Source organism: Phodopus roborovskii, unplaced genomic scaffold (genome assembly GCF_943737965.1).
Source record: "Phodopus roborovskii unplaced genomic scaffold, PHOROB, whole genome shotgun sequence".
Classification (NCBI taxonomy): domain Eukaryota; kingdom Metazoa; phylum Chordata; class Mammalia; order Rodentia; family Cricetidae; genus Phodopus; species Phodopus roborovskii.
In genome coordinates this window covers 1,623,813-1,642,412 of record NW_026125052.1, presented here as the reverse complement: position 1 = coordinate 1,642,412, position 18,600 = coordinate 1,623,813, and the positions used below count along the sequence as shown (strand labels likewise).

The window sequence follows — 18,600 nt, the reverse complement described above, 5'->3', positions numbered from 1 at the left end:
TTTTGATAGAGGATCTTACTATGTAGTCCACACTAACTTTGAACTTTCTCTGTAGCTCAAACTAGTCTGGGGTTTATGATCATCCAGCCTCAGTTTCTCAAGTGCTAGGATTTTGAGTGTGCATCCTCAACCCACCTATACGAGTTTTAATACTGATTCATTGTAGCCTACTCTGTGCTTGGCATACAGTAATAAAGCACAAGTAAGGTATGGATCTTGTAATCATAGCACTCAGGAGGCTGTGGCAGGAGCTAGAGCTCAAGGCTAGCCTGGGCTACATAGATCAGTCTCAAAAGACAAAACAAATTTCTAATATCTTGGAGCTTTCAGTCCAGTGTAGGGAAACATATTAAACTAATATAAATATTGAGTCATAGGAAAAAGAAAACACTATGGATTAAGTGTCAAACTAAGAACCAGTCTAGGAAGGAAACAAGTTTTCTCCATAGACAATGCTAATGGGTGATACAAGTATCTGGGGATAGAAGGGTAGACAGCCCAGAGTATTCAATGTATGATGAATCTGTCAGCAAAAGTTGTGTGGAAACCTGTGTAACTCAGAAAACAGGAGTATGGGCTGTAAACTGGAGAAACAGATAAGGCAGCTTCATAAAGAGAATCAAGTAAATCAACACATAAGCTAATAAAAATAGTTACATTACAGCTTAATAGTCAGCTGAGAAGTGGAATGATTTAAAGTTTTCAAGCAGATCTTTGAATCAGCTATTCTAAAGATTTAAAAATCACAAGGTCTTTAGTTTCCAGTTTTGATGTTCAACGTGTATGTTTGTTTATTTTGAGATAGTCTATGTAGTCTTGGCTGGTCTGGAACTATGTAGGCTACTCTGAACTCAAACTCACAGAGATCTATTTGCTCCCAAGTGCTGGGATTAATGGTGGGTGCCACTATGCTTGGCTAATGTATTTAAGGCAAATGTAATACTGGTCAGCTGTGGTGACAACAAACCTGTCATCCTAGGACTTGGAAGATGGAGGTGGGAGAATCAGGAGCTAAAGACCAGTCTCAGCTCCATATAAGTTTGAGCCCAGGCTAGTCCTGTGTATGTGGTGGTAGGGGATGAGAATCAATGAAATTCTGCTTTTTCTGGTTTCAAGGACAAATCATAAACTACTGCTGGTTCGAGTATTTGGTATTTACTAGCAATCTAAATTGTTTGTATAGTTTAGAACAGGTGGAGCCTCCTGGTACAGGAGTAGAGTAGTCTTCAGATTGTAGGCTTTACTTTTTGTGGTGATGGGGACTGAATCAGAACTTCAAATTTTACTAGGTGAGCATTGTACTGAGCCTAACTCTGAAATGTATTTTTTAATGTAAATATATTGTTAAATTGTTTTATTTCAACTTGGTGGCTAACTTTGTGTTAAGATGACTTTGTATTTGCTGACTACAATCTCTTATTTTTAATTAAAAAGTAAGACTTTTGAAATTTAACCAATAAGATTATACCATGTAAATTAAGCCTGACTAGGAAAGTTGATTTTTTTGCTGTGTCACAGTACCAGTACTCCACACTTTATCTGTTGGAGCAGCCAGAAGGCAGAGTAGCTCAGTTATTACATTCATTTAGAGAAAGTAGCTATCCTATGACTTAATGTGATTTGTTAATAGCTTTTATTTATTTATTTTTAAATGGGGTGTCACTGCTGGCCGGTAGTGGCATATGCCTTTGATCATCTCAGATGGTTCTGGGATGTGCCATCACACCTGGCACTTTTTAAAATTTGTCCTGCTTGTTTTTATGGTATTTATTTACTTATTTTTGTGGTACTGGAGACTGAGCCTTGGGCCAAGTGTTCTACCACTATACCCTCAGCCCTTCATACTTTTCTAGTCTAAGTTTATATCTTTGACAGTTACAGGTATTAACTAAAAAAGACAAGTGTATACTGTTTTTCCATCTAATTCCCAAGGTCCTAAAAGAAGGCTAATGAGTTCATAAAATCAGAATTAGTTGGCAAAACTCCCTGTGATTTGTTTTTCAGAACAGAAAGATCACTTAACAATGTTTTACTGAGCTGTAAGGTGTCAGGTAGATATGCTAGGAATACAAAGTCCCTGACTTAAAGGAGCTTACATTTTAACCTACATTTATTTAAAAAAAAAAAAAAACTAATATATTTGTTTATTATTATTTTGAGATAGGACCTGTGCAATCCAAGCTGGCCTTGAATTTATGGTAAACTTCCTGCCTTGGCCTCTCAAGGCCTGGAATTGCAGGTATGTATGTGCTATGACACTGAGCTTGTGTTTCTATTTTTAATTACTAAAACAGAATTTCCTGTCAGATCATGAAAAGGAAAATCCAACTTACAGATTCTCAGACATACTAATGTAAACATTCTGTCACTGATTTTACTGCCATATCAAATAATACGGCCTGTAATTATAGTGAAAACAGAAGGTATCCTACTGGCGTTTCTTCATAGTACATGGTGTGTATTTAGTAGTAGTTAGCAGCTATATGTGTATTGGCTCAACATTAGTTACCAGGCATAGCCTAAAATTAAAATGGTCCAAAGCGGGTACATGGATTATAGTAGTTGTAGACATAAAACACAAGATTCTCTAAAAATGTCCATATTTTTATTGTGTACCTTAACCTGTCAGGTGCATGCAAACCCCATATGCTTACTGGATTTAAGTTAAGGATCACACTATAATGTTTTTAGTATGGCCCAAAGACATATTTACTAGATAATCACACCTTTGGGAACACACAGTGGTTCTTCCAGTTTATTATGTCACCTACCCCAACAGTGACCACATAATGTCATAAGTCAACATGGCTAAGGATGCACTATGGGGGTTTTTTGTTGTGACTTTCAGAGACTTCATGTGATGACCAAAATACTTTTTAAAGGTCAGTAACAACAGCTTTAGCCTATTTTACCACGGAGTATTTGATCTATCCTTAAGATCAGGCAGTTTTACCAGCAGCGAATGGATTTATCGTTAAAACGGTCAAGACGAAAAACTATTCCCACCCTTTGGGCTTTACAATGGACCTCCTCAGAGTAGGACCTGTGAACGTGGCAGCCAGCGGGCAGAGTGCAGAGGAATTGTCTTCACAGCAGCTCTGGTTCTCGGAAGATGGTCAGACGGAAGGGCCTTTGGCCACTACCAGTACTTTGCCCAAGGGAGTCCCTAAGTTAATATTAACTCAAGAAGTTCCTCTGGTCACAACGTACACAGAGATACTGTTCAATTTTGTCTCTAACAACAAATTCTGCACGTATCCATCTGGGAGGTCTTGACGCAGTCCCCCTAAAGCGGCCGGCTCAGGGTCAATCAGGGTGGCAGAGCCTGTTCTCCAGTCTTCCAGTGGTGGAAGTCCGGCTGTCAAACCCTGGAAACCACGGCCAGATGTCTTTCCACTGTCCGTTCTCATTGACCTCGACAGCCTCAGGTCCTTACCACTGACCTAAGTCCTACCTGGGCCCGGACACAAGCTGTCCACCCAGATGGGGCGCTTTTCACCCCTCCGCCCTCGGGAGAACAGAGACCCAGACTACCCACCCTGCTCAGCCCCCCTCCTGGCTCTACTTCACGCTTATCTCGCTAAATCCGGGGCACCGGGCCAGTCAGCCCGCGCGATCGCACAGGGAGTTCCCCCCACCACCACACGCAGATTTCGAAAGTCGGGACCCGAGAGAGGCGGCCGCGGTCTCGCGAGAAGAGGCAGGCCCCGCCCGGAGTTCGCGGCCCCTCCCGGCCCCACCCTCCCCACGTCCCCCGCCCTCCCTCCCACACTCCCCGTGGCGCGAGCGGCTGACTGAGCCTGGAGAGGAAACGGCATCCGCAGCCGCGCTCCCGCCCAGGCCGGCCCTGACGCGGGCCTCGTCAGCCGGTAACGGGGAGCAGAGGTGGGGGTCAGGGAGGCGTCCACGAAGTCAGTGAAGGTCAGAACCAAGAGCCCTCCTCCGACCTGGGTGAGGACCGGGTCTGAGCTTGCCCGTACCCACGAACTCTGCAGAGCCGAGGCGGGGTCGACCCCTCCCAGGGGCGGGGTGGCGCCGGGCAACTGCAGCCCAGGGTCCCGCCTGGGCGGGGCGCTCCGAGCGGGGAGAAGGGGTCAGTGGCGGGCTGCGGGCATGGCCTGTGGAGCCGAGGCGGGGATGAGCGCCTGGAGCCCCGACTCCCGGGCTGGGCGGGGATGTCCCGGGGCCAGCAGGTCCTTTCCGCCTCTCCTTTGGACCCTGACTGGAGGCCGGCGGGCGGGCGGGCGGGCGGGGTGGGTGGGTGGGGGAGGGCGGGCGGCGCGAGGGGGCGGGTCCCGGCGCTGCGGGGCACTGATTGGCTGAGCGCGTGTGGAATCGGGTGATGGGAAACGCAGCGCGGCTCTCCCGTCCCCTCTTGCTCCGTCCCCCCTCCCCTTTCCCCCGTGGCGAATGTGCTGCGAGGTGGCGGGTGCTTACGCTCGCGGGGTTTGGCTGTTGCAGGCAGGAGCTGGGAGGAGGCGGCAGCGGCAGGAGCAGCAGCGGCGGCGGCGGCAGCAGCAGCGGCGGCAGCTGGGAGGAGGTGGTGACGGTGGCAACGGCAGCGTCGGGGACGATGGCGCGACTGGTGGCAGTGTGCAGGGACGGGGAGGAGGAGTTCCCCTTCGAGAGGAGGCAGATTCCCCTCTACATAGACGACACCCTCACGGTGAGCGGGCCGGGCCGGGTTGGGCCCGCTGCTCTCCTGGCAGCTGTTTCCCCTCCTCCCCCTCCCCCAGGCCGAGCGCTGCGCACTGGAGAAAGAGTGTGTTGCAACTCCTAGGCGAGGCCGCCTTCTTTCCGACAGGCCCCACCAACCTGTCTTTGCAGTGAGCCCCTTGGTCGCCTTGGCGGCCCCACGCCCTGCGCCCGAACGCACTTTGAGGTCCTTGCCCTAGGTCTCCCCCCCCCCCCCATAACCCCGGGCTTTCACCCCTCCTTTGAGACGCTGCTTTGCCTAAGCACGCGCCTGGGAGAGGAAGGGTTGAAGGAGCTGGGGCGTTTAGGGCCTACCACCTCCAGAAACCACTTATCCTCCAGGAGCCTTAATTATCTGGAAATGTCGCAGCTGCATTGCTACCTGTGTAGTTTTCTATTTTAGCACCATAGCTGTCACTACGTAAACGTAATTGCTGAGGGCAGAGTGACATGCTCTTGCTCGGTGAGGATTCCACTAAAATGATTTGACTTCCTTATACGTCTCGTATTGCCCAGTATATTATAATTCTGGAAACGGTTGTGTTGTGTTGTGTTAAGCCATGACTCTTCAAAATGGGCCTTTTTGGCATTGTTTAGTTTACAAGTAACCGTTTTTTAAAAGACCAAATTATTGAATGTGTAGCAGTAGTGTGAAAAGCCTACTGCTCCTTGTGAGGGTAAAGACAAACGTGGGAAGATCTTTGTTTTAAGATTTGGTGTTGGTATACCATTGCCGCCTCTCTACCCCGTGTTGCAGTACTATTTCCTTTAGAAGGAAATGGCAGAAATTTGAGTTGATTCTGAGCAGGAAATGAGTGCAGTTGCTTGCCACGGTTTAAGAAATGAACCCTTTCCGAACAAGTTTTAAAACCTGCATTTTGATGCTAACGCTTTTGGATTATACACTCACCGGTTGGGATCTGATGTGTATGTTTCTTCCTCTTCTAACCTTTGGCTTTTTTGCCATTCGAGGGCAGGTCCCTTATCTGCCTGGAAAAAAAAAATTTTTGCAGGTGCTTCTAATATTTTATATAAAATGCAAGTCATTGTGGAGATGTCAGTCTGTGTCTTTCTGCCAGTCTCACTTAAGAGCTGCAGTCCTTTTAAAGGATTAGCAGAGCTATTGACCGATTCACTTCCATAGAACTTTGCAAGTGAAAGCATTTTTTTCCCTCTCTTTTTAAATGAGACATGGTCGAATTTGATTTGAGTAGAAATTATGTTGATTTAGAAATTACTTGTATGTACTGGTTGTGGTTTCTTATTTTCTTGCATTATAATTATAATGGACTTGTATTTAAAATAGTTTAAAAAAAAACTAGAGCACTGACCAATTAAATGATTTCTTTCTCAATGTGACAACGTTTGATCGTAGTTCATTTATTATTACCTTCTGTCCCCCTTCAGCGTACAACCTTCTAAAACAGTTTGATAATAACCTTTTGTGTTGAGTGCATTTTTTTTCTTAATCTTGAGGTTTGGATATTACTTTTGAATATATGTGTGAAAACAGGGAACACCAATGTAAATTTGTGTATTACAAATTTTAAGACAACTTGGCCTAAGTATCTTTAATATGAACACAGCATATTAGTCAATACATACTTTTTTAAGCATTTTAAAGTGAATAGTGTGTGTTACATTCTTAACAATTATGTGAATTTCCAAGTTATTTCTTAGATAAACTTAAAAGGTGGTTTGGTTTAGTGTCACACTGCTTTTGCCTTGTACTGTGTGTCTAAATTTTGCTTTTATTGTATTATAGACTTGTTACAAAGACAAAATTCAAGCTTATTTAAATAACTCAAAATAATACGGTATAATTTTTCCTTGCTTAGGAATGGATTTTTGCCATTTAGAATTGAATTTTGTTTGTCTTAGAAATTTGGGCACATCGTGAATGATGTTAGTGAATGTATGTTAGTGAAAATTCACTCAAAGCTGTGACATATTTAGGGACTCAAGCTTCTTTCCAAGATCATTCTTCTCAATTCCAGTTAAAGGGAGAATGCAGAACAAAACACCTGTTGGGAGGGAAGTGGGAAGAAGGAATAGAGCTGGGTGTTCTGTATTGGTCCATTGATACTGGATGGCAGTGTGTGCCTGAAGTTAACTTGGTTTGATCTTTGTTCTTAGGCACCCAAAGGGAACCTTGTGATCTTTGAGTAAATGGTTTTAGAAATCTTGTTTGCAGATAAATGTTAGTCTAGTTACAATGTTTACACAGTTTATCATTTCAGCAGAGAAACTAAAATTTTTAGCCTTAGTTAAAACTGGTGATTTTTAACTTAGGTTAATAAAGTGAAATTAAGATATTTGAAGAAGCTTCTCTCCCCCCTCCCCCCCCCCTTTTAAAAGACAGTTTCTTGATAGCCCTGGCTGTCCTGGAACTCTCTTTGTAGGCCAGGAGAACTAAGATCTGCCTGCCTCTGCCTCCTGAGTGCTGGTATTAAAGTCTTGCGCCACCACAGCCATCTTAGAGGCTTCTTTTGTTAGATGTTGCGTTCACATTTAAAGGGTCTCTATGGTACTTCTGTGGGTTTGAACACTTGAGTACATTAGTATACAGGTGCAGTTGAGATAAGCCCTAAGTAATAAGTAAACTTATCAATTGGTAGACTTTTAGGCAAGTATCATGTTGTGTAGCTATAGTATTATAGAAGTATAAAATAACAATCAAAATGCAGATTTTATTTTAGATATATCTTTGAGGAAGTAGTTTCTTTCAGCAAGATTAAAAATATTTTTATGTATATGTGCCCGAGTGTTTTATGTATGTACACCATGTGTGGGCAGGACCCTCAAGAGGTCAGAGGAGGCATTGGATCCCCTAGGAACTGTGGTCCTGTGCAAGAGCAGTGCACACTCCTAACTGCTGAGCTATTACTCCATCCTCTTTGCCCACAAGATGAAAGAAAAAAAAAGAAAAAGAAAAGAAATAGGATTAAAATATTGTAGTCCTCATCAAATCTTAATACTCTCAAAACAAAACAAATTACTCTAACTTTATGACTCAAAAGAGAAGCAGCATTAGAGTTCATTTTAGTTATCACTACACACAGGCAGAGCTGAACTACACTGTCTGGAACATTTTATACTCTGCTTTAAAAAAAATACGTATGTACATAAATTGTGTGTAGGTGTGTATGCAATAGTACATATGTGGAAGTCAAAGGACAATTCTTTTTTCACTGTGGGAAGACAGGTTATCAGGCTGACAGCAGGCACCTTTACTCACTAAGCCATTTTTTTAAGAAGGGGTCTTGATGGTCTCAAATTCCTGGGCTTAAATGATCCCTGTGTCTCAGCCTCTCAAATGTTAGGACTGAAGATGTTTACCACTGCTTTTGTCATTTTAAAATGTTTTTAATGGTTGTATAAGTTGTATGATACTTCATAATACCCTTCCAGGAAGTTTGACTTCTAATTTTTGTTATGAATAATACTGTAGAAATATGGACAATGCATTGAGCCATTCATTTTCCTCCCTTGGGCTTTTGGAAATACACTTAACTGAAGGATTAGAACATTTTATAAGTTTCCTGATTCATGTTGTTGAATTTTTATTACAACATTTCTAGAAGACAGCACTCTTAATTCAAATTGATCCAAATGGACTATAAACTGGGGTGACAAAAAAGGCTTAGTGGGTAAAGGTTTTTGCTGCCAAATGTGATGTGGGTTCCATCCTTGGGACACACATGATAGAAGGGGAGAACTGACTCTTGCAAGTTGTCCTCTGACCTCTAAACAAGCTCTTTGCCATGCATATGTGGCCCCCATATAAAATAATAAATGAACTAAAAATTGATAGCAGCTTTTAACTGAGCCTAAAAGGAAGAAAATGGTAATGCTGGGGAATTAGATGTTTAGCATTTGCTACATGTTTGTATTTAGTGTTTTCGTTCAGCTCTTTAATTCTTTCCTAAGAGTAATGCATGTTAAAAATGAGTTTTGTGAATAATGACACAAAAGAGTAAAACCAAAGTGATGTTAATTTTGATAAATACAAACTTATTTTTGTTGGTTAGAGCTCATGAGAATGATCTGAAACCAATTTTTTTTTTTCCTTTTTTTTTTTTTTTTTGTGGTCAGGTGAAACTGGGACAGATGCTTAAGAGTGAAAGTCAGTAATGGATGCAATAAACTTTACAAAGCAGTAATTGCTGCGCAATGACTTGTTCTATTTTTGGATGGCTCTGGATAGGCATCCTCATCATACAGCTGAACACTAATGATTCCTCTGTGAAACCACACCTCAAGTACTTTACAGGGCTGTCTTCCTTTAGGTAACCTAGAATCTAAGATTAAGTCAAGGAAGTGGTTTGAAAGAATGGAGACAATAGTGCTAGTGGCTTCTTTGCCACTACCTTTTCTTACTGTTCTCTTAAAACATTAAGTGCTACATACTAGTTGACTAAAAAAATGTTTGAAAGGCAAGGATGAGGTAGTTATTTGGGGCAGAGTCTTGTTTAAAATGACATTCAACTGGGCAGCGGTGGTATACACCTTTAGTCCCAGCACTCGGGAGGCAGAGTCAGGCAGATCTCTGTGAGTTCAAGGCCAGCTTGGTCTACAGAGTGAGTTCCAAGACAGGCTCCAAAGCTGCCCTTTCTTGAAACTCCCCTCCAAAACAAACAAAGAAAAAAACAGATGTTCAAGAAAAAATAGAAAGCATCCAATTCAGGAAAGACTCTGTAATGGATTTGATTTTGACATTTATGCTGTTTGGTGAGAGTGTATTCCAATAAGAGAAACATATAAGGACATCTCCTATTATGTATTTGTTCTTTTTCTTTTCCTTTGTATGGGGAGCATATGTATGTATGTTTTACTGGTGTTTGAACCCAGTGTCTCCCATATGCTATGCATATGTTCTACTACTGGAGTGATCATCCCCATCCCTTTAAAAAAAAGTTTTTATTTTTACAAGTCTACATATATGTCGGTGTACCATGTGTATGTCTGGTGCTCTTGTCTGGCAGAAGAGGGGGTCTTATCGCTTAGAACTGGAATTAGATATTTGTGAGCCACTGTGTGGGTGTTGGGAATAAAATTGGGTCCTCTGGAAAGAGCAGCTCCTAACTGCTGAGCCATCTTTCATTTGCCACCCCCCCCACCTGCAAATTTTGAGATGTGGTTTCAGTAAGATGGCCAGGATGTCCCTAAACCTTAAAAAAAAAAAAAAAAAAAAAGGAAAGAAAAACCAAAACTTCCATGTATTTATTTGTACATGTGTCTCTGTATAAGCATGTGTATCCCACCCCATTCCCATATGTGTGGAGGTCAGAGGACAACTTGGGGATAGTTGTCCTTGGGATTGAACTTGGTCATCAGGGTTGGCAGCAAGTGCTTTATTCAACTTATTGTGCCATCTTGGTCTTGCTGGCCTTTGACTGAACTTTTAATCCTTTTTCTTTAGCCTCTTAAGCCTCTGAATAATTGTAATCACCCCCCCCCCCAAAAAAAAAGGTTTCTCTGTGGCTTTGTAAGCTGTCCTGGAACTACCTCTTGTAGATCAGGCTGGTCTTGAACTCATAGAGATCTGCTTATCTCTGCCTCCCAAGTGCTGGGACTAAAGGTGTGTGCCACCACCACCCAGCACAAATAATAGTTTTTAAAAGGTCGGCTGATAGTTCTTAATGTTAGGTTCTCTAAATTCCACCTAGTTTTATTTTCTTTTGTTGTACTCTGAACCTAGGACTGTTCCTATTAGACATATGCTGCATTGCAGACACTGTAAGTCTAGCTTGATAGTTAAATGCTTTAGTCTTTAAACCCTGTGAGGTGATTGTGAAAAATAAGAGTTATTTGAACTGTTTTCAGTGCTGGGGCTTAATCCTAGGGCTTTGTTCATGGTAGGCAAGACCCATCCCTAGGCTATTAGCTGGTTTTAGTTTATGACCAGGATTTCTTAGTGATGATGGTCATGAAATAGGGGCATAATGTAAGTTTTTTAATGTAGTCCAGGCTGATCTCAAGTCCATGATTTTCTTGCCTCAGCCTCTTGTGTGCTGGGATTTATAAGCATGTGCCATCATGTCTATCTTGGACCAAGGTTTCGTTTCTTCTCTTTCTTTTTTTCTTTTTTGGATTTTTTGAGACAGGGTTTCTCTGTATAACAGTCTTAGCTGTCCTGGAACTCGCTGAATAGACCAGGCTGACCCCAAACTCACCTGCCTGCTTCGGCTTTCCAAGTGCTGGGATTAAAGATGTACACCACCACCATCAGGTTGGACCAAGGTTTCTTATACGAGGTTTACTTCTACTTTAAAATTTGAGTAAGTTTGGCTACAGTAAATACAGTAGGTAACATGCATCATTAGATATTTTGCTTATTAATTAATGTGATTCTCAACAGATTATTTAGGGCTACAGCATTAGATGAGTGACTTCAGTTGTGTTTAGTAGTGTTACTAAAGGTGATATCGGTACTTATCATATACATACCTAGTAAGTGTTGAAGCTGCAGTAAGTGTTGTTACCACCACAAATTGGGGGTAGTAAAGAGACAACTAAAAAGATAAACTAGAAATAAGATAATGCAATTAAAAGGCCTGAAAATTGGGTAATTGAGCCTTGAAACAGAGATTTAGACATTTTATATATGCTTTTGGAAGAAACCTGGCAAACAACAAAAACTATTGAAATGGAAACATGTCTTGCAAGGTGATACAATTATTGTTAAATTGGAAGCAGGGAACACTGACTTCCCCTTGATAATAAGTAATATGTGTGCAACATAATACTCTTGGAAAAGAAAACCACACAGTGGCTACTGGCTGTAATCTCAGCACCTGTGAGGTAGAGGCAGAAGGATCAGGAGTTGAAGGCCAGTTTTGGTTGCATGAGACCCTGTGTTAACTGAAACAAATACATAAAAAAAATATAAATTTGGAAAAGATATGAACATGTAAGGAAAAATGTCATTTGTTTTACACATACAGCAACATTTTTTTCCTGAAAGATGAGCTGTGTACATGCAAAGTTGTCTACACAGTTTTGAACCTGTGAAACCGAATCCTCTAGATAGTCTATCTAATAACTATTTCTCTTGTTTCACATAATAGTATTCTTTTTTAAAAAATAATTTATTTTATTTCATGTGTATTGGTATGTTGCTTGCATGCAAGTCTGTGTGAGGGTATCAGGTCCTGTGGAACTAGAATTATAGACAGCTCTGAGCTGCCATGTGGGTGCTGGGAATTGAACCCAGGTCCTCTAGAAGAACAGTCAGTGCTCTTAACTGCTGAGTCATTTCTCTATCATCAACAGTATTCTTTTATCAAATTCAGAAAAAATAAAACTGCTTATGTTTTCTTTTGTTTATTGAGGACACCATGTATTGTATTCTTAATGTGAAGAGAAGAAAATAATTGTCTCCTCTGTTAAAGAAGCAGATCCTCATGGTGCTTGTTGGAGGAGAGGGTTTTTTTTTTTTTTTTTTTTAGGCAGTGTCTCAAGTAGCCTATCTTCATTAATCTGAGGTTGACCTTGAGTTTCTGATTTTTCTGACTTGAATTCTAGAATTATTGGCATGTGCCTACATCCACAACAGGATTCAACCCAGGGCTCTGTGTGTTCTGGGAAGGATCTTTTTAAGGCAACATTAAAGGAAATAGAATTTGTATTCTTGTTTTTGCCTCAAGTGGGTTCTCCTTATCTTGACTTGACAATATCTTGACTCCACTTTTTGGGTATATAGGAATCTGTAGCCCTTATTATCTGGAAATAGTTTGTCCTTGTATATTATGTTTGATAATTTTTTACATTGTTTCAGTTAAGACGGGCATGAGTATTTTGCTCACATGTATCTGTGCACAACATGTGTGCCTGGTGCCCTCAGAGGTTAGAAGAGGGTGTTGGATTGCCTGGAATTGGATTACAGACAGTTATGAACCATCATGTGGGTGCTGGAATGGAATTCAGGTCCTTTGTGAGAACAGGTTCCCTTAACTGACCAGCCATCTCTCCATTCCTGTGCGTGTATTACTGTTTTTGAAGGCATACATTTTCACACCTCTGAAATTGTGACACTTCCTATGTCTTACAGTTAAGCTCTTTCCTTGGTCATATATAATTTTATGAATTAAAAAATATGTATACATACGTGTGTGTGTGTGTGTGTGTGTGTGTGTGTGTGTGTGTGTGTGTACATGAGTGTGGTACCAGCAGAATAAGAGGCATTGGATCACTTTAAAGCTATAATTGTAGGCATTTGAGTTGCTTGATGTTGGTGCTGAGAATGTAAAGGTCCCTTGGAAGAGCAGTTTGTGAGTGAAATTACTAATTCCCATGATCACACACTGAAGCCTCCTAAATTTTATAACTGCATAAATTCCTCAGTACATCCTTTTTCATTGTACATATGTACATAGCACAAATCTTTACTAAATGCTCGATACTATGTTCTAAGTTACATAATAGATTTTTTTGTAGAGTTGAACCCAGAGCCTTCAGTAGGTTCTATTAGTACTAGCTAGGCTAGTACTCTACTACTGAGCTATATCCCAGCTCAAAATAACTATTTGGTATTTTTCCCCCAAAATTTTTACATTTATTTATGAGGGTGGGGGATGGGGCACATATGCCACAGTGAGCATGTAGAGATTAAAAGACAATTGTAGAAGTTTATTCTTTTCCTTTCACCCTTTGAGTTTCAGGGCTCAAACTCAAGCATAGTGGCAAACACCTTCACCCACTTGAGCCAGGTCACTGGCCCCCAAATATATTTTAACAAACATAAGTCTTACAGTCTACAGTTACAGGGACTAACTAAATTGGTTTATCTAACTAAATATCATTGGCTACTGCCACTTTAGAAAATATAACTTAATTCTTATAACTGGTGTGTTAAGTAGATATTAGAAGCAATTATTTACTTGTATTTTGCAATTAAGGAAATAGGTTAAATAAATAACTGTTTAGAGTCTTGACATAGATACTAAGTACAAAGCCTGGATTCCAACTGTGTGTTTGAAAGTGCTTTTGTTCCTAATGGTTACACTGTGTCTAGCTTTAGAAATTTGTATACTTTAGGCCAGCAAGATCGCTCAGTGGGTATAGGTACTGTCCACCAAGACTGGAAAATTGAATTTGATCCCCAAGGTCCATTTGGTAGAATTAAAGAGTTGACTCCTGCAAGGTATCCCCTCACCTCTCCCTCTCTCTCTCTCTCTCTCTCTCTCTCTCTCTCTCTCTGTCTCTCTCTGTGTGTGTGTGTGTATACATGTACACACACTAAATTTAAAATTATTAAAATTTGTACATTGGTTATTAAGACCCACCCTTTTCAGGAAACAGTTTCTGCCTAATAGTTTATAAAATATGTTATAGAATGTGTCCAAGGGATCACATGAGTGATTTCTGTTCTGTTTGCCTTTTAAGATGGTGATGGAATTTCCTGACAATGTTTTAAATCTCGATGGACATCAGAATAATGGTGCACAACTAAAGCAGTTTATTCAGGTAAAGTTTTAAAGTCATTGTTTTTAATTGTGTGTGTTTTAAACCATTTAGCTATTTAACTATAACTTCTAGTTTATTATTTGTATGTGTGTTTTTGAGACCAGATCTCACTGTTTAGTGGAGCTCTCCGTGTAGAATAGGCAGGCCTTGAATTCACAGATACCTGCATCTGCCCTGTGACACGAGTGCTAGGCTAAAGGCTTGTCCCACCACACAGTAACTTCCCGAGATGTAATAGTGCGCTGAAGTTGATTGCATTTTTTCCTAGCTCTTATAAATATAGTTATCTGAGTTATTGATTCATTATGTTAAAGAATTGGGTTTCATTCATATTTTACAGGTTCAAAAAAATCTTTTGTGTTTTTTTTTTTTTTTTTAACATCATCTTTCCTAGTTTTTTTAAGATAGGGTTCACAACATTTTATTAAGAACTTGTTGGGGCCAGGGATGTCCCTTGGTGCCAGAATGTTTACCCAACATGTATAAGGCTCTGGGTTTGATCCCTAGCAACACACACACACACACACACACACACACATTTCTTTATTTTTTTTTAAAGTTAATCCTATAAAATGAATATTCTGAGTTTTATTTGTTTCTTTAGAAATAGGATACTTTTCAAATACTCAATAGTATATAACTAACCAGAGCAGTGGTGGTGGGAGGCAGAGACAGGCACATCACCAAGTTAGCTGCTAGACTAATCTACAAATCAAGTTCTAGGACAGCCAGAGCTGTTACACAGAGAAACCCTGTCTCAACAAAAAACAAAATATATATATATATATATATATATATATATATATATATATATATAATTAAAATAATAGGGATATAGGAATTAAGTTGTTAGATTACTTAAGAACTATCTTTTAAAAGTACACTTTCAATGAAAAATTAATAGTAAAAATAAATATTTGAATGTTATCTTCTTTTCTTATCTGTTTTTCTGGGAGTGTTAATTGTAACATAACTGTTAATTCCCTTAAGTAGAAATTACTTATCAGTGTTTTGCCCATTTCTCTACTGCTATGGTTCACATTCTTTTTCTTGTCATAACCAGCAGATTACCTTCATGTACACTAGCATAGTTACTCATTTTAGGCTCCTACATAGGTAAGGTAGGCCTTGTTTTTTTCTAGATAAAAGACAAATAGTAATAAAAATAGTAATTTTATGTTTTGAGGAGTATTCATTTTTCTTTTTCCCTTTCAGCGACATAGTATGCTTAAGCAACAAGATCTAAGTATTGCCATGGTGGTAACATCACGTGAAGTCTTGAGTGCACTTTCTCAGCTTGTCCCATGTGTTGGTTGTCGTCGAAGTGTGGAACGCCTCTTTTCTCAGCTTGTAGAGTCTGGAAATCCTGCCCTTGAACCCCTGACAGTAGGGCCCAAGGGAGTACTATCTCTGACTCGAAGTTGCATGACTGATGCAAAGAAGCTTTATACATTATTTTATGTACATGGGTAAGTGTAGTTAATTAAGAAACAACTTGTTAATAAAATAGTTAATTTTAAACAACTTGGTGACAATGGAGTCTGCCCCCCTAAATTTGGCTAGGGTAAACAATTTTATCGACTAGCTTCTCGTTTTTGCTCTCATGTGGAGGTATACAGTAAGCAAATAAATAGTTGGTTGGGTATGTTACAAAGAAAACAGTAAGAAGAGCAACATTAAAAGAATGTGAGTGGATTAAGTTAATATGGAGTGTGATCTGGGAATGGTGAATAGAGTAAGCAAGGGAGCCCTATATCTGTCTGGATAAAGGTACAAAAGGAACAGCAAGCCATAGTCAGGTTAGAATTTTCTTGACATGTCTGAGGAACACCAAGGAGACCATGTTGGCTGGAGCCAGATGAATAAAGAGAACAGTAATAAAAGGTGAGATCAGAAGAGTAATAAAGGTTCAGTCATGATAGTGCCTTATAGGTCACGCTGAGGTGGTTACTCCACATAGACGGGAAGCTTTTCAGAGTTTTAAGCAGATGAGCAACACAGTCTGACTTGAAATTTGGCCTACAGTGACCTTCGTATTGAAAATAAAGTGAAGAAAGTACAAGGTAGGTATAAAAATGGAGAAAGAGGATGTTTAATGATAAATGGGAAATGTGACTTGGATTGCAGATGATAAAGACACTAAGAAATGATAGGATCCTGAAATATTTTGAGGACTGGGTCAACAGGATTTTTGTATAGATTGATAGGAGGGGATGGCTTTAGTAATGATTCTTACATTTGTGGTATAAAGTATAGGCAGACTAAGATACTTCTTGTTAAGACTAATGGCTTAGTGGGATCCCTAGGACCCACATGATTTAAGGAAAGAACCAACTTCCAAAAGCTGTCCTCTGACCTCCACAAGTGCCTGAATTCACCCACGTGTACATGCATGCATACATATATAAATAATTAAAACAGTTTTGGGTATTTTTGTTTGTTTTTTCTTAAATTATAACAGATGATTTTCCTTTACTGACATAGTCAAGACCTAAGCTGCAGCTTTTTAGAGTTCTTTTGTATGTGCTGTTAGAGATATCAATTGGATATCCACAGTATTGACTTGTGGCCTTTACTGAGTATCAGTAGGAAAGGGAATTGAAAGACCAAATCCAGAGACTCTTGTATTTGGAGGTGGTGGTAGGGACTTTTGATTTATTTTTATTCATTTTTGAAGTTCAGCGATCCCAGGCCCTCATGCTTGTTAGTCTAATGATCTACTTTTGAGCTATAGCTATAGCAGGACTTAGCATTTTAACTGCTTGGAAAAAAAAAAAAAAAGCTTTAGAGGGTTTTTAAACAGAGGAGTAACAATCTGATATTATGATTTAAAAGGATTACTCTTGATGTTAAGTGAATTCTAGAATGTAAAAGGCAATAGTAGCAGTATGGAACCATTTGGGAGATTGTAGTTGATTAACTAGAGATTGGTGGGTTCGTCAAGGGAAATGAGTGATAGAATTGTAGGTATGTATATGTATAAAAGTTATAATAGCCAGGTGGTGGTGGTACACGCCTTTAATCCCAGCACTGGGGAAACAGAGGCAGGCAGATCTCTGTGAGTTTGAGGCCAGCCTGGTCTACAAGAGCTAGTTCCAGGACAGGCTCCAAAGGTACAGAGAAACCCTGTCTCAAAACTGCTCCCCTCCCCTCAAAAAAGTTATAATAGTTAACAGGCTTTGCTAATTGGTTGGATGTGGTATGTGTATCGTATTATTACATATTGTATGTACATGGTCATTCTGTATATACACATTCACTCTGTATGCTTTATATTTATTTGTGTGTGCTCACATGCAAAAGTAGACAACTTCAGGGAGTCAGTTCTCCTACCATGTGAGTTCCAAATTATCAGGCTTGGCATCAAGTTCCTTTACCAATGAGCCATCTTGCTAGCCCAACATTGTGTATTCATACAAAATTTCTGTGGTTAACCTCTCAAAGGTAATATGTGTTTATATTAAAACATTTGAGCAAAGGAAGGTGGGTGAAAGTCATGTAAGCAGTCTGTAAAATGTCAGAATGTCAGACACACGTGGTAGGTCCCAGGGTAAAAGTTGTAGTCTAGGGAAAGGGCACTGAGTAAAGTAGGTTTCTTCCAGCTGGACTGGCTAGAAATGAAGAGGGAGAAATTAGTGTAGACTGCTTTGTGTAGTTTCTGAAGACATGTTCAGGATAGGTGATATCTCTGTAATACTGTTAAATATACTAATCACAAAAAGGGAGCTAATAGAGATTTTTAAAATTAGAAAAATGACAAACCTTTAATGGTTTATTTTTTACTAGGTCCAAACTAAATGATATGATAGATGCTATTCCAAAAAGTAAGAAGAACAAGAGATGTCAGTTGCACTCCTTAGATACACACAAACCTAAACCTTTGGGGTAAGTACAAGTGAATACCAAAATGCTTCATTGATGTTAAGTGTATATATATGTTGGTCATATTCAGCAAAAAGAATAACATATTGCTAGTTTCTTTAATTGAGTTATATTCTGACACATGTCAAAATAAACATGTTCTTGGGTTCTAGTGGTCTTTCTGCATTGAAACTGTAAGGTCACTGACTTTAAGGTTTTTCCTTTTAAATTAAGTATGTTTCACAAGATTATAATTTTTGAGAAGTTTATGCCACTAATTTTAAAGTTTTCAAAGTAGCAATAGTCTTTGATCTGTAACCATCATGTTTAAATTATTTTTGTCTTAATTCTAGGTTTTTCTAATTTATTAAATATTTTTAAAAACCTTAATCTGTTATGATGGTATATATTTATGTAATAATTTTCAGCTTTCTTGGTTGGGAGTACTATACTGGTTTGTTACTATTTCTTGCCACAGTGACACAGTTGTTTGTTGGTTTGCCCCTAATAATTACTTGGGGAGAAGAGAGTCAGCATAATTTTAAAGGGGATTTTAAAGAAATTTTTGTTTGGTAG

The 18,600-nt window shown here is 39.8% G+C and overlaps 1 protein-coding gene across 7 annotated transcripts in view; it reads left to right on the top strand.

The window, feature by feature from the left end:
- Positions 1–3,758: 3,758 nt before the first annotated feature.
- Ggnbp2 (gametogenetin binding protein 2) overlaps positions 3,759–18,600 on the top strand; it is a 34,327-nt gene continuing 19,485 nt past the window's right edge. For 5 of the 7 annotated variants that reach the window (XM_051184007.1, XM_051183959.1, XM_051183900.1 and 2 more), the window contains exons 1-5: positions 4,099–4,193; positions 4,462–4,666; positions 14,083–14,163; positions 15,379–15,632; positions 17,950–18,048. In XM_051184007.1, the coding sequence (XP_051039964.1) occupies positions 4,114–4,193; positions 4,462–4,666; positions 14,083–14,163; positions 15,379–15,632; positions 17,950–18,048 (719 nt within the window). In that variant the 5' untranslated portion in view covers positions 4,099–4,113. Of the gene's footprint in view, positions 3,952–4,098; positions 4,194–4,461; positions 4,667–14,082; positions 14,164–15,378; positions 15,633–17,949; positions 18,049–18,600 lie in introns of those variants that run through there. The other 2 variants (XM_051184161.1, XM_051184079.1) reach the window with 2 other exon arrangements.